The sequence below is a fragment of the Sciurus vulgaris genome (genome assembly GCF_902686455.1).
Source record: "Sciurus vulgaris genome assembly, chromosome: 5".
Taxonomy (NCBI): domain Eukaryota; kingdom Metazoa; phylum Chordata; class Mammalia; order Rodentia; family Sciuridae; genus Sciurus; species Sciurus vulgaris.
This window is the reverse complement of record NC_136465.1, coordinates 110,496,870-110,519,786: the sequence shown is the minus strand read 5'-3', so window position 1 is coordinate 110,519,786 and position 22,917 is coordinate 110,496,870. Positions and strand designations below refer to the sequence as shown.

General features: G+C 52.1%; 1 protein-coding gene across 7 annotated transcripts in view; it reads left to right on the top strand.

Moving 5' to 3' along the window:
• Window positions 1-22,917, top strand: part of HDAC7 (histone deacetylase 7) — a 35,782-nt gene that overhangs the window by 6,866 nt on the left and 5,999 nt on the right. For 2 of the 7 annotated variants that reach the window (XM_079139508.1, XM_079139504.1), the window contains exons 2-19: window positions 9,323-9,373; window positions 12,518-12,723; window positions 12,838-12,931; window positions 13,229-13,340; window positions 13,939-14,054; window positions 14,297-14,422; window positions 14,836-14,927; window positions 15,117-15,227; window positions 15,365-15,542; window positions 15,735-15,931; window positions 16,146-16,319; window positions 17,063-17,282; window positions 19,038-19,171; window positions 19,308-19,428; window positions 19,705-19,754; window positions 21,079-21,186; window positions 22,091-22,146; window positions 22,303-22,390. In XM_079139508.1, coding sequence (XP_078995634.1) covers window positions 9,323-9,373; window positions 12,518-12,723; window positions 12,838-12,931; window positions 13,229-13,340; window positions 13,939-14,054; window positions 14,297-14,422; window positions 14,836-14,927; window positions 15,117-15,227; window positions 15,365-15,542; window positions 15,735-15,931; window positions 16,146-16,319; window positions 17,063-17,282; window positions 19,038-19,171; window positions 19,308-19,428; window positions 19,705-19,754; window positions 21,079-21,186; window positions 22,091-22,146; window positions 22,303-22,390 — 2,234 coding nt within the window. Of the gene's footprint in view, window positions 1-9,322; window positions 9,374-12,517; window positions 12,932-13,228; window positions 13,341-13,839; window positions 14,055-14,296; window positions 14,423-14,835; window positions 14,928-15,116; window positions 15,228-15,364; window positions 15,543-15,734; window positions 15,932-16,145; window positions 16,320-17,062; window positions 17,283-19,037; window positions 19,172-19,307; window positions 19,429-19,704; window positions 19,755-21,078; window positions 21,187-22,090; window positions 22,147-22,302; window positions 22,391-22,917 lie in introns of all 7 variants that reach the window. The other 5 variants (XM_079139506.1, XM_079139502.1, XM_079139503.1 and 2 more) reach the window with 4 other exon arrangements.

The window sequence follows — 22,917 nt, the reverse complement described above, 5'->3', positions numbered from 1 at the left end:
TGATATGGGGGAAGGAGTATGCCATTCTGAGTCCCGGGACCCGGGTTTGAATCCCAGTGGAATGGCCGTGCAAGGATGCGGAGAGCACTAAGCCTCAGTATCCAGACTTTCCCCCCATCATTTGCCAGTCAAACACTTGGTGGATTCTGAAGTACCCTACAGATGTTAATTATCACCTCAAACCCCTGTGTGCCCAAAGCCTGACAGGAGGCCCTTCCTGTAAGGATGTTATGGGGAGGATGGATGGCGTTGGCAGAATCCCTGTTTCTCCTGCAAGCAGTTAAACATGACCTTGGGCACCTTCCTCTCTGTGCCTCAGTTTCTTCATCAGTAATGTGAAAATAATTATAGTTTCAATCTCATGGAGTTGCTATAAAGATTAAAGGAAACTGGGTGTGGTAGCATACGCCTGTAATCCCAGCTGAGGCAGGAGGATTGAAAGTTCAAGGTCAGCTTCAGCAATTTAGTGAGGCCCTGAATCAAAATAAAAAATGAAAAAAAAAAAAAAAAAAAAAAAAAAAAAAAAGCCTGGGGATGTAGCTCAGAGGTAAAGTGTTCCTGGGCTCAATTCCCAGTACCAAAAAACAAACAAAAACCCACTTAAGATTAAAGGAAATAATGTAAGTAAAGTTAGTTCCATGCCTAGTTGCCTGGTATGAAGTCAGTGTACACTGAATACTCATCATTATTATTGATGTTATTGTTCATATTTGTGAAGGTCAGGGACAGGGAATGTTGAAGACAAGAAGAACAGAAACTTGGGCCCAGCCCCAGTTCACAGAAAAAAACCAGGCCAAATTCCCTGCTCCAGATTCCTCCACCCATAAGGGCCTGGAACAGCAGGAGGCTGTAGCCAGAAGTCACAGGGTGGACCCCTGCTTCTCTTGTTAACTCCCTTCCCAGTGGAGCCGGGTGAGGGGGGACCCCCTGGCCCTTGGGAGGGGCTGCTATTTCAGCTGGGGGTGGGGCTGGGATAGGCCACCCCAATGGCTCTGCTATGGGGTACCTTGCCAGCCTTTGCTGCAGTGACCTTTATTTTAGCTCCGTGGTGACAGCTTCTAAGAACATGAAGTAGAGGAGGGTGGGCAGGTTAGTGACGGCAGCAGTGAGTATTCCCAGCACATCAGCCCTGGAAGAGGCATGAGGCATTTCTTTCAGGAAATGATCATTATTCAGCCGACAGGCATTCATTAAGTAAGGCCTGACTTTATGCCTAGCCTGGGCTAGGCCCTCAGCATGATTCAGAAAAGGCAGAGGACACTAGGTTTTAGATAACGTGGAACCTCAGAGGATACTGGGTCCAAGAAAATATGGAGGTGAAGAAAGCCCTGTGGCCTAGTTCTCACGGGAACCTGAGGTCAGGTGTTTGCTCCCATGGGCTGTACCATCTTTGTGCGCATATGCTTGCATAGGTACACTGCACTTATTGCAGTGGTACTTTATGGGCAGTGTAGATAGCAGACAACACAGAGTCAAAAACCTTGAGAAATAAAAAGCATAACAGACCACAGTCAGCGATGACTACCGCAGGCCCTCTGTGCACACCTTTACATTCTTATGTCCCTTTTTAGGTTATTCTTTTTACCAAAATGAGATCACACTGCAGATTTTGTTTGCTTATTTCAGCGATCTCCTTTTCTTATTGCAGTTAAATTTCATCCCATCAGGTCCTCAGTTGGCCAGATATTGTCCATAATAGTTGGTTTCTCCAAATCAGTGCCAGGGTCATGCATCTGTTTGTTGAATTCCCTGAAAGCTATGTAAGCAGCCTGGCTGGATATGTGATCTGGAAAAATCTCTGACTAAGCGTCAAGGGCCCTGACTACACAAGAGAAGCAGTCACCTGGAGAATCTCCCTAAAAGACTTCTTCCATTTTCCAAAAATAGGCAAAAAGAGGGGCCATTAAGGCATCACGAGACTGAGACCTCTAGGGTATTAACTGTCATTAATATTAATGTGACATCCGTGTGAGTGCCAGCATTCTGAGTTTGTTGCAGTTCCTTTACTGAGTGAGTGTCCTACTGAGTGTCTACAGGGTTGCCTCTGCCTTTCCCTGCCATTTGGCTATGTCCCTAGTCCCCAGGAAGCTGCCCTGAAGGTAGTTGCTCCCTTCTGCCTCTACCCCATCCACCTGCCCAAGATTTGCCTGAATGTGAGACCTGGGAGTGAGAGAGAGGCCACATCTTTCCAAGGGAACTCACCCCGAGTACCACTCCACTGGTGACTTGCTCCGGTTATGCAACTCAAATTTTCTACAGGGCTTGACAGTTTCCAGAGTGCTTGCATAGCCTGTGATCCTCCAAGGCAGCCCTGGGAGGTCTGCTAGTTTACTCGTAGCCTACTGGAATCAGCTACAGGAAAGACAATAAAATGTTAAAATGTCCATTTGAAAAGCAGGGAAAATACAAGATGAAAAAGGAAGTGAAGATGGGGGGGTGCCTCCTGGAGACGAGAGGCGTGTGAGGGACACGGACCAAGATTATGATATGTTTTTATTTTTGTTATTGTTGATATTTTTTGGATGGAGCACAGCACACTTTGTAGGAACATGCTGATGCTGAGAGTCACACCCTTGGATTATTTTGTCCCTTCTGGGGCCTCATATTATCATCTACTAGGAGGTGGGCTGAGTTAACTGTACACATCAGTGTATTGATTATGACCTTAGGTTCTGGAGTTCCAGTTGCCCCATGCACCATCCATGTGACCTTGGCAGTCTCTCTCTCTCATTTTTATTTTTTGTAGTGCTAGGGTTTGAACCCCAAGCCTTGTGCATGCTAGGTAAATCCTCTACCACTGATTACACCCCTAGCTAGCACAAGTTATTTAACCTCTCTAAGCCTCAGTTTCTTCCTTGGTAATAACAGTATCTACCTTACAGGTCTGTTGTGAGACCTACGTGAGATGGTTCAAGTGAAATGCTTAGTGCAGTGACCAGCACACTATTAGCAATTAATACATGGTCATTAATACTGATCTTAATAATTATGATAATATAATCATTATTAATATTAGAACTTACTGGTCTCCCCAGCAGTCTTGTGAATGGGCTGGCTGGTCTTTGGGTGGCACAGGCTGAGAGAAGCCAAAGGCGGACATCTCTTGGCTCATGGTACAGCAGGGAGAGGCAGACAGGAGTAGGATACACCCAGGAAGGAGGGTCTGGCCCCGGGGAGCCAACCAGGAGAGCAAGGGAATGCATGTAAGACCTCAGAGGGGAGAAGGAGCCGCCCTGAAAGGCAACCCTAGGGCGGTGACTGTGCTTCCTGTTGGGGCAAGCACTTGAGAAAGACTGGCTCAGACTGGCTGCTAAGAGGGAGCAGCTGGTCTAAGTGGGGTGCCATAGGGTGGGGGAGGGGAAGCGACTAAGGCAGAAGCTGACAGACCTAAACTCTTATCCCCATATTATCATGGGGCCTCAAACCTTGCCTGCTCAGGATATTTTGCTTATGATAGGAAAGATGGTGGTTAGACTTAATGGTGAACTTCTTATCTTAGGGATTGAAGACACTGGAGAGGAGAGTTGAGGTTAAGAGCATTTGAATCCAGGAATTTCAGATTCAAGGGCAGCCTGGACCAGGGTAGCCTGCTTGCTCAGGAATTCCCTAAGTGGGCAGGGCAATGGGGAACAGGCCTAGTTATAAGGAGGCAGCCATGATCATAGAAAGTGAATGCAGGCTTGCCAGGCCTGGCACCCCAAGGAAGCATCTGTGCCCTCCCTCCACAATGTAGGGAAGGCTGAGGGGTGGTCTGAGAGACCCTGGGAGGTGGCAGGGCCTGCAAGACCACTGGTTTTCTTTGCCTGAGGACAGCAAAGGCTATCCAGAGAGTGCCAGGCCTAGGATCCACATGCAACTGAGAAGTGGCCCAGCACTCCTGGCCTCAGGTCTCCTTCCAGGAGGAGAGGCCACCAAGAGTGGAACAGAGATGGGATGGGGACAAGAAGCTAGGAAGAATGTTTTCCCACCCCAAGGCAGCTCAAGCTGCCACTGCCATGGTTACCTCTGCTTCCTGTTTGATTCATCTCAAACAGCAGAAGTGAGGGGGGCGGGTACTGGCTCCCAGCTCAGGCCGCCGCTGCGTGGGGCTGTTTACAACAGCCGCTTGTGGGATTCCCAGAAAGAGACTCCAAACCGGACATCCTGCGGCTGCAAAATACCCAGGTGTCAAGAGCTAAAAATAGCTGTCACAGGGCCCCAGCCACCCAGGGGTGATGGGGAAAGGGGCATGCTCACAGTCGAGGCTGGAGGGTGACCTGCAGCCTGCACATCCAAGCTCTACTCTCTGGGTGCACAGCTGTGGAACCTACAGGGCCTCCTGCCCCTTTGCCTTGGTTGACAGGAAGCTTCCATCTAGGTAGGCTGACATTCCAGGCTGCTCACCTACCAGCTGAACTTCTGCCTCAAGGGCCAGCTGGCCCCTCTGTCTGTCCAGAGAAACCATGCCGCTTGCTTTGGGATGCTAATGAGATTCTCAGAGGGACTTGGGAGCTTCTAGAAAAAGGACCTGGCAGGGAATCCAAGAGCTGGGAATATGGAACTGGTGCTCTTCTAAAACCCAACCTGTTGCCAGCCCTTGTTCTCAGCATGCAGTCCCGAATCACTGCTAGGTTTCTGCAAGTCAGCAGTTGCTGTAAGTGTTTCTTCAAGGTTGCCTTCAAGGGCACCCAGAGCCCAGAAGGGCAGCTGCTGCCCTCTCACCTGTAGCAGGCCTAGGAATTGCCACTGGCACAGAGTCCTGGGGGGCTTTGAGATCTTCCCATTTTTCCCTGTGCCCATGAAGGGCCAGCATTTGTCCTATGCCAGCCCACCAGAGGGGAATGGAAGTGCTAGAGAGAAGAGTGGAATGTTTTCCTTGAGAATATGGATTCTGGAGCTGCTCTGAGTCATGTGACCTCAGACAAGTTATTTAACACAGTCTGCTCATGTATATAATGGGGATAAAAACAGTAACCACCTCATAGGCTTGTCATGAGGGTTATATAACCTAGCAAATGTGCACCAGAACAGCTCGTGACACATGATGAAGTTTTAGCCTGTAGAGGTTCAGGTAGGGCTGGAGGGTTGCTAGAGCATGTGCTTAGCATGTGTAGGGCCCTGGGTTCAATCCCCATCACCAAAGCAAAAGTTCAAGTGGACGAGAAAGGGAAGAGACTGTACTTAGTAGAGGTGGGGGAGAAGAGATTGGTCCGGGGAAGCATCCAGGAGAAAATGGTCTGTGGTAGATGGAGCAGGGGAGTGGGAACCAGACACCCAATGACTAATGGCAGAAGGAGGCCACGTGCAGGTTCAGGAGGCGAACCTTAACAATCACTGCTCTGAGGGAACAGCCCCACGTGCTGGGTGCTCTCAGCCGGCATTGCTGAGCTCAGCTGGCCTCTTCCAGTAGGTGTTCTTATCTCCTGATGGCAGATAGGGCTGCTAGGCTTGACCAGGTTAAATTGTGTTGCTGGCTCTCCTGCCTGACCTCAAAACCAATGACCTCTATGCAGTGAACCCTCACTTCCCGCACAGTTTGTAGCCTGCCAGGCTTCATGTGGCCAGTCTCAGCCCCTGGATTCTGGGTAAATCTGAGCAAGAAGCAGTTTAGTACCAAGAGAGTGATATAGAAATTTTTGGAGGAAAAACACAAGAAACTATTTGGGCTGGAGGATAGTTCAGGCCTAGCATGCATGAGGCCCTGGGTTTGATCCCTAGCAACTGTTTAAAACAAAAAAGAAAGAAGCTGTTACAAAAGACTGGTTCTAGGAGGTGGTATGAGTGAGGAACTGAGATTTTGTCTTACACTTTTAGATTCTGAATTTTTTAGTTATTGGTGCTTGCTAATTATACATAATAGTGGGATTCATCATGCCATATTCCTTTGTGCACGTAACATAATTTGATCAATCTCATTCCCCAGTTATCCTCTCTTTCCCTCCCCTCCTCCCTTTGTTGATTCTCTTTGTTGACTCTACTGATCTCCCTTTTATTATTATTATTATTATTATTATTATTTGAATATTCTAAGTATTTCTAAGTAGTACATTTTAAACAAATATTCAAGGGCTATTTTTGAAATTCCTTGGAAGTAAGGATCAAGTTCCATTCATATTTTCTTCTCTTCAGCCCCAACATCAGTGGCCTCCTATGAAGGGAATTAGCACCTACATTTGGGATCCATTTCTTGCACTGGTGTGGCGTGATTGGGCCTGGCCTGCCTGGACCTCTGACTTGCCCTGTGGCAGTGACCTAGCATCTTCCCCTTGCTCTTTCCTCCTCTGCCAAGTGAGAGAGCATCAGCCTGAATGACCTCCAAGGCACCATCAGCTCTTAGTGTGCTCTGGTTCTGTGAGCCAGATGCCGAGAAGAAGGGCAGTTCTTCCATGCTCAGGCCTTGCTGAGTCGCAGACGTCTGGCTATCACAATGTTCTTCTTCTGTTAGTCTATTCTTGGATCTTCCTGAAGCCACATCACCTTTTCTGCCAGCCACCTTGTGGAGGCAAACTTTGTCCCTCCTGTGCCAGGAACAGACACTCTGAGGCTGCTGTGAAGAGAGTCAGTCCTGAACCCAAGGACGCTGACTTCCTACCACTGCCTGCTTTCTCCTAGCCTTTCCATTGTTTCCTTTTCAGATAGTCAGGAGTCCTGGGAGGTAAGAACAGCTTGAACAATGACATCAGAGACATTAGGAGAAGGCATTTGGGTGGCAATACTCCTAGAAAATACTGTACCTCAACACAAGGTCCAAAACCCCTGGGAGATAAGAGGTCAGCGAGGCTCAGTCTTCTGGCCACCTCTGTAGGCCTGTATGGGGTAAAGGCACAGCTTCTGGGCAGGTAAGCCCAAGGCTGGGGCCTGAGGCAATAAGGTAGGAGCAGTGGGGAACCTAGCGCGTTTCAGGTGCTCGTGGGGTAGACTGTGGTGTTTATGTCTACTCTGAAGGTAAACAAGGGCTGTGAAACCTGCAGGGTCAGGGATTCTGAGACTCTTGGTTCTGGGTGAGATCAGGTTCCCTGGTAGGCCAAGATACCCCACGCTGAGTAGACTGTGTTCTGACTTTACTGCAGTTGCTTCCAAAGAAGGTAGAAATGAGGAGTAGTCAGGATTCCAAAAAAGAGAGCTTTCCGACCTGCAGAGAGCTGTGTGGAGAAGAGTCCAACCCTGGGCAGTGAGTGTTCTTGGTCCCTCGGGTCCATTTACTTCTCATTTTATTTTGGTCTGACCCCAAATGAGTGGTTAACAGCCCTCTAAGAGAGGCAGTGAGGCCAATGAGAAGTGGCGGCGGTGGAAGTGGGGCGGGGGGGGGGTGTTCTCAAATCCAAGCCAGAACTTGAATGCAGGATATTCACATTTTAGTTGGCTACTAATGGGTGCCATGAGATGCTTTTTCTCTTTCTGGGACACAAAGAGAGCTGTTCCAAAGGTCTTGCCTCTGTTGCTGTATTCTGAACCTAAAGGTCTTCAGCACAGAGCCAGGGAAGGAAAGGAGAAGCAAGACTTTTTTTCTAGGAAGTGCTTTTGGAAGCAGTTCCTTTGCCAACACACACACACACACACACACCTTTTCTGAACAGAGTTGATGTCATAGATCACCACCACAAAACATCCCTTTTGGGCCTGGTAACAAATACCACAGAGTTCAGGGTCATTCATTTTTCTTCTATCCAGAGAGTGCATGGTGTCCAGAGTCTGTGGTTACCAGGCAGAGAGGCACAGAGGACCTGGCTCTGCTCCCAAGCGTGAAGGCTGCTAACCAGTCCTTGGGCAGGGACCAGAGGGAAAGTGGGAGAGAATTCTCAGAAGGCAGGGGGCTCGAGGGCTGACATTGTCTCTGGGAGTATGCTGGGAGCCAGTCCAGAAACCTCTCTTGGGGGACCAGGTACCATAGAAGAAAGAAGAGGTCCTAGGACACCCAGGGTAGGGGTTACCATGTCATGGGGAGGGGAGCCTGCCTCTGGCATAAGTGCTCCCTGGGGATCACAAACTTTGAGAAATAGCCATACCATGTCTTAGCTAGGGAGTCAGGAGACAGTCATTGTGTTCAACTCACCCACTACCAGCAGGGTCTGCCTTGTGCCCAGCAAGGTATCAGGGACAGATGGCACTACCCTGACAAATCACACCACCAGGGCCATGATTAATGAGGCGATGGCAAATCTGTGGGAAGTGAGAAGAGGTCAGGGTGGGGTGGCACGTCCTGACTGAACTCTCTCATCAACCAATGGAAGCTAATGGGGCACTAGTGTTTGAGGGCACGGTGGGAGTCCCTGTGCCTGGTGCTCGCCCTCCCCCCACAATGCCTGCCTGCAGGGAGTTCTCCTTTTTCAGCTTCTGGAAGAGGAACTGCGGCTGTCCCTGAGGCACAGGTCTGAAGCATACCACCTGCTGCTTGCCCTTCAGAAAATATATCTTTCTATCCAGGTCTGGCCCAGGTATCCACCAAATGCCCCCCTCCAGCTAGCCTCCTGTCCCTTGTCCCTGAGCTGAGATTGCAGAAGGGAAAGGTGTCTACCTTGGACTGGTAGCCTTAGGACTCACCTCTGTCTTCTTTTATCAGCCCAATTCTGGGGTATCTGTTGCCAACCAACCCAGGGCTCTACTCTAGGATCCTGGGTTCTGATGGGATAGGAGGCCAGAAGTAGACTTAGGAGCCTAGGAGAGATAGCCACTTCCAAAAGGAAAGACTTCTAGCTCAGATTATCTAAGGAGAATGAGGTGGATCTCTTCTCTGGGGCAACAGAAGCAAATGGACATAGGATGGGGCAGTAGGAGGAAAGAGGTCCTTACTTTGGGGTCCTTAGGCTGTACAATTCCAGATTCAACCACTTTACAGGACTTCACAGGTTCTACCAGAGGTGGCCTGACCTTCAGGCCATCACCCAGTCAGTCTCTGACTGTGGAAACTTTTCTCTTCCCACCTGCTCCTTTCTTCTCAAACCTGGAAGGTCTGTTGGCCACTGCTTCTCTTCTCCAGGCCTGGTCTCCTTGCTGGCCTCCTGAGCCCTCTGCTCCCCCTTCTCCTTCCAACCTGCTTCTTTCCCTTCAGTCTAAAGAAGCCTGGTGCAGCTGCCCAGGGAAGATTGTATCTGGCTGCATCAGGGCAGGCTGAGGGCACTGCTGGGTGAGCCGGGACCTCCTTAAGCTCTTGCTGTGGACTGGGCCCAAGTGACTGAGGGTATCTGAGTCACTCTGGGTAGTTGACTGAAGAAGAGGGAGCTGGAAATCCTTCTCAGCCAGCATGCAGCAGCAGGGAACCTCTCTGGCATGGACCACTCTACTACCTTGCCCCTTCCCTGCCCCCTCCCAGCGATCCTTCACTCCATCTCTCTTCTCTCTACAGATGGGACCCAGGTGAGCCCGGGTGCCCACTCCCTCAGTCTTCCTGGCACAGGTAAGAGTCAGGCCTGAGGGAGATTGTGGGGAGGGGGGTGAGAAGTGGATGGAAGGGACATAAGAGATGTGAAGACTCGGGTTGAAAAAGCCGGGATCTGGCTGATGGGCCAGTTGGGAAGTTGGGGTTCCAGTGGAGGGGGCAAAGTTAGGGTTCCAGAGGAGAGGTGAGAAATGGAATCAGAGGCACCTCTGCATCCAGGCTGGTTGCAGTACTGGGAAGCACAACAGGAAAAGGAAAGACAGGATGCTCTTCTTGTCCTGGCTGGGTTTAGAGAAAGAGGAAAGAAAGTAGGAAGCTAATATTTATTCTCGGACCCCTGCCCCATGTCAGGCACTGGGTGAGGTGTGTCCTTGTTTGTTGACTCCTTTGGTTCTCACACTGACCCTGCAGGGAGGGCATGGTAGAGCTTGAGGGATGGGAAGATGCCCCAGGCTGCTCCCCTGGAACAGAAAAGACTCCCCTCGCCGTGGTGAGATGGTTCTCTCCCTAGTTCTCCCTGCTGGCCCACACCTCCTCTGCTGTCAGGCCACTCAGGGAAGGATCCAAGTGGACCTCCTATCGGTGCTTAGGTTTAGGACAGGCCCACAGGGCTAGGTCAGGACTGGAGGTCTGAGCCTTTCCCTTCCTTAACGATAGCCCATATACACCAAGGGCCTACTCAGTGCAGAATGCATAGCCTGATGCCTAGTAATTCAGTATGGCAGGGAGAATGGAACCCAGGATCCTTGCTTCAGTCCCAGCTGTCCAAAAGCTTACAGGCAGGTTGAGGAGACGGAACACACAAATGAAAGGAGAGAAAAAAATAGTAGAATATAATATGTGAGGAGTGTCCAGTGACAGGAGCCTGATTCATGAGTTCATCCATTCATTCAAGAATCCTTAATGAGCCCTGTTGCCATGCCAGGGTATGTTCTGAAGCATTTTAGGAGGGATACAGAGATTTATTTATTGATTTTTCCAGGTACTATTCTAGTCCTAGCAATAAAGAGCAATTCACAAAACTAAGTCACTGCCCTTGGAGCTTAACTCAGGTGTGAGACTGCCCACAAAGTGCTTATCATGCCAGGGAGCAGTGAACTTAAAGTCTCAGAGGGAGGGACTCTGGGTCCAAGGAAGAGGAAAGACTCCAATTGGGCTTTGAGCCATGGGTGGGATTTGAAAAGGTAGAACTTAGGTGTGAGGACAGCACTAATAGGAGGACATTGTGAAAAAAGTTCAGAGGACAAAAGATACATGGGCTTGTAACAGGGTGGTTGATAGCTGAGGAGGAGGGTTTGTGTTCAGATGTAGAAGACCGAGCTGAGAGAAGCCAAGTTAGGACCAAATTATAGAGCCCTCAAATACTAAATCACCCTGACAGGCTCTGCGGGGCTCCAGGAAGAGCCCTTCCTAAGTTCTCAGCAGACTTCTGCTCAGTAGGTGGTGGCGGTCCTGAGAGTAAGAAATGGGACCACTATTGGGGGCTGCTCCTAGCCTGTGTGTGACTAAAACCACTGTCCTTAGATCTGGGTAGCCGAATGTAGCCAGACTGGGTAGCCCTAAGCCCTGTATCATTAGGGGTGTCACCCCAGGAAGCCAGTACACCAGATCTGGGAGGACTGAGACCTTTCATAGAGCAGGAGTGTGTTGGCATTGGAGACCCAGACTCAACTAGAATGGGACTCTGGACTCCTTGAGTGGCCACATGTGTAAGGGCTGAGGGCATTGAAACTGTGCATTGTCTACTATGGCCACATCTGGATGCACGCCCATCTCCTAGATCTCTTGTTATCTGGAGAGTTGTAGTGGGTGTCTATTTGCTTGGCCCTTCTTGGGTCTGTCTTATAGTATTGAAGTGATGCCCCTTAGTGACAACCTACTGCAAGCCCCTCTTCCTTTGCCCAGCATGAAACCCCCTCCAAGGGAGGTGACTTCCTGGAAGTTGGTGCAAAACAGAGCACTGGCTTCTGCAAGACTGGAACCATTCTCACTGTACTCCTAGCTGGGTGACCTTGGACTGGCCTTTTATCTTTGGGCCTCGGTTTCTTCATCTAGCATAACAGAATAGTAATAATAAGCTCCCAGGACAGGTGGGGGTGATGAGGTGAACAGGTTTTGCAGACTCTCATGTACTTGGTGCATTACAGATGTTAAGATCATGATTAGTAGTGGTTGGGTTGGGCCTGGAGGCTGCATTTCCTGACTCCCTGACTGGTGTTTTGCCAGATACTTTTCCCGTCTCCCTCAGCCCCAGGCCCATAGGACAGCTGTGGCTGCTCTATAAAGAGATGCCTGAAGGAGGCCTCTCTGGGGAAGTTTTCCTCATTGTGTACCCTGTAGTGGGGCTGGCCTGCTCCCACCTCCTCCTGCTTCCCCTTTGCCAGGATAATCCCCTGCTGTAGCTCCACCTCCCAGCATCTTAGTGTTGCTGACTGCTCAGTGCAGCCTGGCCCAGCTGGCTCTGCTGGCATTGACCCTGGTCTGGTGGCTAACTATAAATAACCCCTGCACCCACGGGCTTGGCAGGGTGCTTCTGGCGTGGGTGCAGAGGACGCTGGAGAAGAGGCAGCTGAGCCTGCTGTCCTCACCAGGCCAGGTCCAGAGCTGGCCTGGAGGGGCTGGGATCAGGCTCTATGAGCATGTGGGCCTGGCGAGCTGAGGGAAGCTGCACTGGGAACAGTGTTCTACAGGTCCAGGATGATCAGCCAGGGCTGGTGGTAGGCCCCAGCCATTCCTTCTAATTCCTAGGACTCAGGACAGAGCATGAGAGGTGGCAGCTGAGGGTCTTTGTCTGATCTCTGCTAATGAGCATAGCCTGTTAGAGGGCAGCTGGGCAAACCCCCTCATTCCAGAGGGAAGGAAGCGAAGGAGAGGGTGGAGCCTAGAATGTACCACCATAGTTATGCAGTATCAGTAAAGCCCCATAGCCCTCAACCCAGGCCTGGGGAGGAGTGGTCAATGCAGAGCACAGCTGTAGAGTGGCAAGGCAATTTTATGACTATCTTTTCTACAGGCAAAATAGAGTCGATAGCACTTACTTGCAGGTGAGGATTGAGGAAAAGGCCCCTTGAGGTGTTTTGCTATTGTTGAGTCTGCCTGAGGAGGCTGTGACCAAGTCCCTGCAAACCAGCTTTCTAGCGACCCTGCTTCCTTTGACCATAGGCTGCCCCACACCCTGTGCAGACACGCCAAGCCCTCAGCTTCAGCCCATGGACCTGCGAGTGGGCCAGCGGCCCACAGTGGAGCCCCAGCCAGAGCCCACGCTACTGGCCCTGCAGCATCCCCAGCGCCTGCACCGCCACCTCTTCCTAGCGGGCCTGCAGCAGCAGCAGCAGCAGCAGCAGCAGCGCACAGCCGAGCCCATGAGGGTAAAGATAGAGCTCCCTGCACATGCCCTCCCTCTCTCCCTCCCTGCAGCCTCCTCCACCCCAGTCTCAGGCCTCTGCTCCTGCTTCTTCTTGGGCTGCTGGCCCCACCCACAGCTCTCAATGGACCCACCGATGATGCCTGAGTTGCAGGGGACACAGCAGGAGCAAGAGCTGCGGCAGCTTCTCAATAAGGACAAGAGCAAGCGAAGTAAGGATGGGCTTTCTGCCCGCCCCACCTGGGTGTCCGTGACTGCGCTTGGATCTGGGAAGCATTAGATGGGAGGGTCACAGCTGCTGGGCCACTCTCTGCTTGCCTGTGAATGGAGGCGCTTATGGGGCTGTCTGCAGGCTTCATGGGAGAAGTGAGGCCTCAGGCTTGTCTTTTGCCTGAGGAGTCCCTGGGACACCGTGTACTAGAGGTGTGGGCAGGGCAATGGGCAGAGAATGTGCCAGGAGGCCACTTGTTTCCCCTCTCCCAGATCACTTCTGACCCTTTGCCCCACAGGCGCTGTAGCCAGCAGCGTGGTCAAGCAGAAATTGGCAGAAGTGATTCTAAAGAAACAGCAAGCAGCCCTGGAGAGAACTGTCCATCCCAACAGCCCCAGCATTCCCTACAGGTAGCTCCTTGTCCCTACCTGTCCCTCAGGTTCCTCTCACAATCCCTCCTCCCTCCATAGTAACCTGTCATCCCCCTTTGAGGAAAGGCCCAGGGCCTGTCCCTGATCCATCACCCTTTATATACACATAGTGCACCTCCAAACACACCTCAACTGGTATCTGCCTTCTCTCTCTTAATTCCCTCTCCTTACCCCATCTGAGGTCCTTCTTTCTTTCTTTTTCTCCCCTGCCCCCAATCCTGGCTTTCTTCTTCTGTACATGAGTCACTCTCTCTTTATGTTTTCCCTTAAGCACAAAAATATCCTAGTTCCTAGAGCAGGTTTCTGTTGCAGGGGACTAAGTCCTCAGTGGGTCTGTCACCAAGTACCCAAACTCTAGCTTCTATGCCTAGATTGGAGGTCTGCAATGTGGCTGCTGCGTAGCATGTGTGGCCCACTGCTGCCACCTGGAGATGGCTCCCATTCTTGCCTGGCCCTGTCATGGCTGCCTCCCTGGCAGGTCCCGGGGCCCACACTCTGGAAGGCAGCTCTGCAGAGTGAGGTCTCTGGGACCTTTGGGTGTCCACCCCTCTGAAGCACCTTGGCACTCACTCCACAGAACTCTTGAGCCATTGGACACAGAAGGAGCTGCCCGCTCCATGCTCAGCAGCTTTTTGCCTCCCGTTCCCAGCCTGCCCAGTGATCCCCCAGAACACTTCCCCCTACGTAAGACAGGTGAGCTGAACAGACAAGACAGGAACTCTTAAGATTAGGGTTAGGGGAAGGGCCTTGAATTTGGGTCAGGAGTGCAGAGCCAGCGGGGCTGGGAGTGCTGGGCTGGGCAGGAACAGTATGCTGTGGGGTGTCCTCTCTGGCTCTGCCTTCTCTTAGAGATGACTGGGAAGGAAGGGACTGAAGGGCAGAGGAGAGAAGGGTGGCTGGCCTGGGACTTGAGTAATGCTGGTACTCCCTATCAGTCTCTGAGCCCAACCTGAAGCTACGCTACAAGCCTAAGAAGTCCCTGGAGCGGAGGAAAAACCCACTGCTTAGAAAAGAGAGTGCGCCGCCCAGTCTCCGGAGGCGGCCAGCAGAGACCTTTGGAGGTAAGGGCCAGCAGGATGGGTGGGGTTGTCCTAGGCCCTGGTTGGTCTTGTTCCTTTTCTCCCTCCCACCCCAGTATACAGGGGTCTCCCTTTTGGGGCTACCAAATGTGTTGTATGGCTTGTGTCCCACATACCCACTGTGGGGTGAGTTGGGGTTGAAAACCAGCTCCTGCTGGGTTGCCACACTGACATTTGCCCAAAAAAGGGGGCATCTTTAAAAAAAAATCACCCAAAGGTGCTATAGCCCAGTTGTGGCCTGCCATCCTCCTGCTAGACAGGGAATAAATCAGGAAGCAGAGGCCACCTATTAGGGAAGGAGCTGTGCCTATAAAATCCTGCACCGGGGGACCTAGCTGTGCTTTTCTGTCCACCCTTTGCCCCTGACTATACCTTCCTTTCTCCCAAACCCTCAGACTCTTCCCCTAGTAGCAGCAGCACGCCTGCGTCAGGGTGCAGCTCCCCCAATGACAGCGAGCATGGCCCCAACCCTGTTCTGGGCTCAGAGGTAAGGCCTTGTGGGGACTGGGCTCCTGGGGCACTTCTGAGGCTCAGCCTTTCTCCAGCAAGTGGCCCATCTGGCCTGGGGCCACAGGGTCTGAGCAGCCCCCACCAGGGCCTCCTGGGTGTTCTGGGGAAGGCATGCCAGGGGTAGAGGTCTGGGACCGGTGACCGGTCACCCTGCTCCTCATGGCAGGCGCTCTTGGGCCAGAGGCTGCGGCTGCAGGAGACTTCTCTGGCCCCGTTCGCCTTGCCGACAGTGTCCTTGCTGCCCACAATCACGCTGGGGCTGCCCGCCCCTGCCAGGGTGAGTGGCTGGGCGCCCCTCCCCGACTCCAAGCTCATTCAGCCTCATTCACACCCTTGTCCTATGGTCTGACCCATAACCTTCATGGTCCTCCACTGGAATCTTCTCCCCATGACTTTTCCCTACATCTCCCCTAGGCTGATGGTGACCGCAGGACCCATCCAGCTCTGGGCCCTCGTCCAGTCCTGGGGAGCCCCCATGCTCCTCTCTTCCTGCCCCATGGTCTGGAGCCCGAGGCTGGGGGCACCTTGCCTTCTCGCCTGCAGCCCATTCTCCTTCTGGATCCCTCAGTCTCTCACACCCCTCTGCTGACTGGTAAGTCCCATGGCTTCTCCTGGGAAGGGGTTGGATCCTTGCACCCTGCCAAGGGCACGCTTGAGGAGGGACTCCATCCTTCCAATGTTAGTCCCATGCATCTCCCTGCCAAGCCCCTGCTCCCACCATGACCTTACCTCCTTCCATGGCTCCCCATGGTTCCCTCCTTATGCCCCACCCCATTCTTTCCAGTGCCAGGGCTTGGGCCCTTGCCCTTCCACTTAGCCCAGTCCCTACTGACCACCGAGCGGCTCTCTGGGTCAGGCCTCCATTGGCCTCTGAGCTGGACCCGCTCAGAGCCCCTGCCCCCCAGTGCCACTGCTTCCCCACTGCTGGGCTCCCTGCAGCCCCGCCCGGAGCGGCTCAAACCTCACATCCAGCTGATCAAGGTGAGAGAAACTGGGTAGAGGATGGACTGAGGGGGTGCTTTACTGGGCTCCTGGGGGCTGACAGAAGGGGGCTTATGGAGGGCAGGAACCTGGAGGGCAACAGAGAAAATCACTGCTAGAGTTCTAACAAGATTGGTGGCTGCCCTGCCCAGCCCGCCACCTCCCACCCCCATTGCTCTACCTGGCTTCTTAACCAGCCATCTCTCCTCCCCAGAGACCAGCCAAGATGAGTGAGAAGCCCCGACTGCAACAGATACCCTCAGCTGAGGACCTAGAGACGGATGGCGGGGGAGTGGGGCAGGTGGTGGATGATGTCCTGGAACACAGGGAGTCTAGTCATGGGCAGCCTGAAGCCAGAGGCCCTGTACCTCTCCAGCAGCACCAGCAGGTATGGCTGTGCCCAAGTTGTCCTTCAGAAAGTCTAGTCAGAAAGCCTGGAACCTGGCCTAAGATGGGGAAGGGAGGTAGATGTGCAATCATGGAAGTTTGAAATCCAGGTGTCTGCAGGACTGGTTCCTTCTGAGGGCTGTGAGGGAGAATCTGTTCTAGGACTATCTCCTTGGCTTGCAGACAGTTGTCTTCTCCCTGTACACTGTCTTCTCCCAGTCTGTGTTCAATTTTTTTTTCTTTTTATAAAGACATCAGTTCTATTGTATTAGGGCCCACACTAATCACCTCATTTTAATTTGATTTTCTCTACAAAGACCCTGTCTCCAAATAGGGACACTTCCTGAAGTACTAGGGATTAGGACTTTAGCATATGAATTTGGTAGGGGACACAATTCCACACATAACATATGTTAATAGTTCACATATGTACTGTGCCTCTGCAAGTCCCTGTGTTCTTGGGTATAGTCCTTGGAGATGAGGAGATTCTGATCAGAGTGAGCTGAAGGGCTCAGGGAGTTCTGGTGGAATGGGGTGGTCATTCTGGGGTGTGTGTCTTCAAGGGACCTGCTGGGGGCAGGAGTCTCAGAGAGTCAAAGGCAAAGCCCAGGTGGGAAGTAGGACTAAATGCCATCCTGGAATCTCTTCAGGAAAAGGTTCTACCTGGAAGTTCTCAAGACTTTGGTTAGGAGAAGATGGAACAGATTCTGAGAAACTAGAGACTGAGGCCCCTGTTTCTCTCAGGTGTTGCTCTGGGAACAGCAGCGACTGGCTGGGCGGCTTTCCCGGGGAAGCATGGGGGACTCTATGCTGCTTCCTCTGGCCCAGGGCAGACACCGGCCCTTGTCTAGGACTCAGTCTTCCCCAGCTGCACCTGCCTCTCTACCAACCCCAGAGCCCACCTGTCAGGCCCGAGTCCTCACGAGCTCAGAGGCTCCCCCCAGGACCCTGCCCTTCACCACAGGTAAGCCAGGATTAGAGTGGGGGGCAGAAGGAAGGGCCTGGGACAAGAGTCCATGTCTGTACAAGGTGGCACTTGGGACATTTTTAGAGGCTTCAGAGTGCTTTCCTAGTCTTAACTGGACCCTCACAGTACCCCATGAAGCAGGTGAATAGGTAGTTATTGTTTGACAGGTATGGACACCAAAGCTCAGGGAATCTAAGGTAATAAGCCTCTGGTCATGTAACAAGCTGGCCAGCATAAGAATTTACATCCCCTGCCACCATGTCTATCTTTTTTAAAAATGATATTTATTACTGTTGTTTTGCTTCTAAAAAGAGCTCAAAAGCATTTCAGAAATTTTGAAAAATATATAAAGGCATAATAATAAAAGTCACTAACCAGTATTTCACCACCCAGAAGTCACCCTTCTGCTGTGTTTCAGTGTAGGTTATGTTCTATCTAGATGGACCTGTGTAGATGCCATAAACACATTAACTAGGTTTTACATCCCCCTTTATTAAGTTAATGTATCATAAACTCTCTTTGATATAATTAACCTTTAGAACTGAGATTCTTTTATTTCATCAGTGTTTTATTTTTATTTTATTTCTTATTGGTTGGATGTTTAGGTTGTTATTCATTATTCCTCATTTTAACTTTCTTATGCAAAAGTGTTTACTAATGCCTGGGACTATTTTCTGAGGGTCACTTTTAAGGAGTGGCATTCCTGGTCAAATAGTCTGAGCATTTTGAAGGTCTGTGGTGTCCCAAGATATGCAGATACTGACCCTGCCACAGTAGTGTACAGGACCTCTAGAAACTTCCCCTGGGACAGTCTGAAACAGTCCTTTAGTCCCTGTTGATTCGTTCCAGGACCCTACCACCCACCCCCCAAGGATACCAAAGTCCACAGAAACTCATGACCTTTATATAAAATGGTGTATGATTTTTGTATGACCTATGCACATCCTTACACTTACTTTTCTTTTTTCTTTATATTTTGTGTGTGTGTGGTGCTGTGGATTGAACCCCAGGGCCCCGTGCATACTGGGCAAATGTTCTACCACTGAGCTATATCCCCAGTCCTTCCCAATATACTGTAAATCATCTTTAGAGTATTTATAATGTCTAGTATAATGTAAATGCAGTGCAAATAGTTATATAATGTATTGTTTAAGGAATAATGACAAGGAAAAAATGTCTATACATGTTCAATACCTATGATTTTTTTTTTTTTTTTTCTGAATATTTTTGATCCTCATTTGGGAAAGCTGACTGAGCTGACTATAGTCACTCTCTAGAGTTGCGTTCATTGTATGACGTGGCCCTGTGTTATTGTTATTGTGGAGTTCCCAGCTCCCAGTTTGGGGCTTTCCTAGGAATTCTTTCTCCTTTCATTCCCCCTTGGTAACCTCTGGGTTCGTGATGCCCAGAAGGAAATGCCTGGTGTCAGGCTGGGCTGTTTAGGCTCTGAGCACTTGAGGGCATGGACCATGCCCTCATGGACCATGTGGGGAGGCAGTGGCCCCATGGCAGCATGTTGGCTAGCACTGTGCTGATGTGTACATCAGGCTGTCCAGTTGCCCCGGCACTGTGCATATGGGAGTGTGGGGTTCGGGCTCAGCAGGGGGCAGGATGAGGAATACTGGTCTGTATGGGGTGAGGGGCATGTGCTTTGCCGGACTCTAGGTGGGTCCCTGTGGGCACTAGCTGTAGTCACTGTTGAGGAGGTGGGGTGCTCTCTGGCATCCCTGCTCTGAACCCTGCTCCCGGCAGGGCTGGTCTATGACTCAGTCATGCTGAAGCACCAGTGCTCCTGTGGAGATAACAGCAGGCACCCTGAGCACGCTGGCCGCATCCAGAGCATCTGGTCCCGGCTGCAGGAGCGGGGCCTCCGGAGCCAGTGTGAGGTGAGGAGGCTGGGTTGGGGTCTCAGAACCCAAGGAGGTAAAGGTAATCGGAGGGAAAAAGGGTGAGAGATGAGAGGGGAGCCATGGAAATGAAGGGGTGGGCAAAGGCTTAGGAGCTCTGTGGGCTCTTCCTCAGTGTCTCCGGGGCCGGAAGGCCTCCTTGGAGGAACTGCAGTCGGTCCACTCCGAGCGACATGTCCTCCTGTATGGCACCAACCCACTCAGCCGCCTTAAACTGGACAATGGGAAGCTGGAAGGTAGGAGAGGGATGGTGCTTGGCCCCGGATCTCTGAGCTTGCCCATCTTACCCACTCCCTGCTCTTTTCTCAGCCCTGCCAGGCGGCCCCTCCAGGCTCCTGGACATCCCCATTGGAGCTTACTGCCCCTATCCCTCTGCTGCCCAACTCCTCCTCTCCCTATACTGTTTCTCTCTCTCCACATCCGCCCAGGCCTCTTCCTGGGGCCTCCCTGCTCCCGGCCAGACCAGAGGCTGAGAGCATCCACACTCACATGGGCTGGGCCTCTCCCCACAGGGCTCCTGGCACAGCGGATGTTTGTGATGCTGCCCTGTGGTGGGGTTGGGGTAAGTGTGCCTAGAGGTCTCCAGTGGGCATTGCTTAGGGTTCTCAGCTCTCCTCCCTTTGGTTTTCCCAGGCCCAGTCCCCACCGGCCTGTTCTTGTGGTTCTACCAGACCTGGTGGCCCAGGGACTTTCCCATGATGCCCCTCTGCTGGCTGGAACTTCCCTGTGGATGGGTGTATCCTGGGTCCATCAGAATCCCTGAATGTGGAGTCCATTGCCTTCACCTATTTAGAAGGTGTTTGGTAGATATTAACTGAGGCTCAAAGAGCAGGGCCAAAATTGGGGTTAGGATCGTCCCGCTCATTAAGACCCCAGTGACTGGGCATGGGCCATTCCACGCCAGCCCCCGGGCTGCTTTGCCTGCCCTACAGTGGGCCTGTCAGCAGTCACAGTGGCCTCGGCCTGGTCCCCAGACCTTGGGCTGCCTAATGTGGGGCTGAGGTGGTGCTCCCTGTGTCCTTGGAGATCCAGGCATTTCCCCACAGGACACAGCCCTCCCCTGCCCCCAGCTTTGCTTCTTCACTCCTCACCTGTTGGGGGCTTCCTGCCCACTCTGGCAAGGCTCTCCCTGTGGTGGTATCAAACATGGTGTGTGAAGGCAGGGGATGGAGGTTAAGTTCAGGGAAAATGGGAGCTGTAGTGGGGGGCTGTTTGGGAGCCAGTCAGTGCCCTGTTCACAACTCCCCATTTCTTGCCACTTTCTGGTTTTTCCAACTGTTGTTGCTTCTGTTTTCTCCTCCCTCCTCTCCCTTTCTGTCCTTCTCTCTCTCTCTCTCTCCAGCCTCTTGCGACTCTCTCTGCCTTCCTCGCCTCTCTTGGTCCGCCTCGCCCTCCCCATCTCCCCATCATGCCCCCCGGCCCCTCCCTAGCCTTGAGGCCCAGGGACTGGGTTTGGGGGGCCTCCCAGCCTGGGCTAGGGGCCCTGAGTGGAAGACAGTGGTGCAGACGGCCCCTCCAGCTCCGACCGTCCCGCAGGGCCTGAGCAGAGTCAGCTGGGGCTTAAAACCCCCTCCCGGCCCAAACCCCAATCCCGCCCAGGTAACGCCATGCCCCCTCCCCTGACCGGGGAGGCAGGCGTGATGCTGCCAGCAGAATGCTGGCTGCAAATAGGCTGGTGCTGGGACTTATGCTGGGAAGGAGAAGTCTTGCTGGGATTGGGGGACACAGGAGGCCTTGCCTTTGGGCGGTGGGGCACTGGGGAGGCAGCGCCGTCTGCCCAGCTCCCTGCCCCTGGGGTCCTGGCCATGGGATGGGTCCCACCCCGCTGGGTGCTGGCTCCTGTGGGAAGCCTTGGATGATGCGGGCCCTGACTCTGGTCCCCACAGGTGGATACTGACACCATCTGGAACGAGCTGCATTCCTCTAATGCAGCCCGCTGGGCCTCTGGCAGTGTCACTGACCTCGCCTTCAAAGTGGCTTCCCGTGAGTTAAAGGTAGGAGGATTTGGTTGAAGGCTGATAAACTGTGGAAGAGGCAGAGGATGGGGCAGTGGCATGCAGATCCCAATCCCCCAACCTCTCGAATATCACCACAAGGTTTGGGAGGTGAAATCAAGGGCTCTGAGGAGCAGGGTGAGATTTGAACCTGAGATTTATGTTACTTGGGGAGTCAAAGCATTGTGCCCCTGGACCTTTGGTTTCTTAGAGACACAGGGTCCTGATTATCCAGGACCATTTAAGACTCACTGTAAGTAAGTAAGGTAAGTTGCAGGCCATCTCTGGGCCTCATGCATTGGCCCATTGCTTTTGTCCAGGGCCAAGGGACTGTAGAGCTGTTGGTGCTGTGCTGGACCTGCTGCCATGTGCTGCCATGTAGGACCTTATAGCCCAAGGTGCTCACAGTGTCCTCAGTGTCAGATCTCCTTGACCAAGCTTTGCAATGAGCACTGGTTCCACCATTTACAACCAGGCCTCTTGGGACATGTTACCTAACTTACCTAAGCTCTGAATTCTTCCTCATCCATGAACTGGAGGTGGTGATGTTTATCCTGTGGCAACTGTGGGAGGATAAAAATCCATCCTCACATATGAAGTGTTTAACATAGGGCCAGGTGTGTAATTTTTTCATAACACTCAGTAGCTGTCACTGCCAAGTGATTACAACCAGGACACACGAGGGAGGCGTTCTCTGTTCAAGTTCAGCCTAAAAGGAGAGGACACTCAGCATGGGTGCCAAGGCCTGGGTCACATCAGCAATAGCCAGGACATGGTCAGACATGTTGGCAGCTGTTGCACTGTGGCAGCTTCTCAGAGGAGGAGGTTGGGACCCAGGGGTAGTTCACACATATATGAGTCAAGGACTGGCTGTTTGATTGACAAGTGCTCTTTCCCTTTCCAGAATGGTTTTGCTGTGGTGCGGCCCCCAGGACACCATGCAGATCATTCTACAGCCATGTAAGGCCTGGGAGAGGCCTGGATGGGGTGAGGTGGGGATAGGCCCTCAGAGCCTTTTTATAGGCTGGGCCACACTAGGGGCTTAGGGACAGGGGACTGGAGAGGTGCCAGCATGGGTAATGAATGGGCTGACAGGACCCTCTCTGCTTTTCTCAGGGGCTTCTGCTTCTTCAACTCAGTGGCTATTGCCTGCCGGCAGCTGCAACAACAGGGCAAGGCCAGCAAGATCCTCATTGTAGACTGGGTATGTCCTGGCTCCTCGAATCTGCAGATCCCAGGGCCCACAGAAGGAGCCCTGAGCCCTAAGCCTGGTGTCTTGGTCCTGCATTAAGCCTCCTTGAGCCTCAGTTTTCTCTTGTGCAAAGTTTGGGTGAAGATAGCACCCAAATCACAGAGCAGTTGGAACTCCCATACAAACTCCAACAGTGGGTAGGAGCTCTCATTTCAGGGTTGTCTTTTGCCCTCTGTTGGCTTCTTTTGGCAGATCTAATAATTTCAGCATTTTCCCTATCTGTAGTGATAACGGCATCAGAGAACATCAGTATCTCACTAATCCCATCCAGACACTGACAGTTTTACATCTGATCCTGACCATAACCCATTTCACAGATGAGGAAAGTGAGCACAGAGAGATGAAGCAACTTGCACAGTCACTGTCCTCATGATGTGTGAGGCTGAGATTTGAACCCACGTCTGTTAGCTCTAGAATACATGCATTTAACAACTAAGCAACGTTTCTTCTGCACTGGCAGCTGTGGAAGCAGAAGTTGA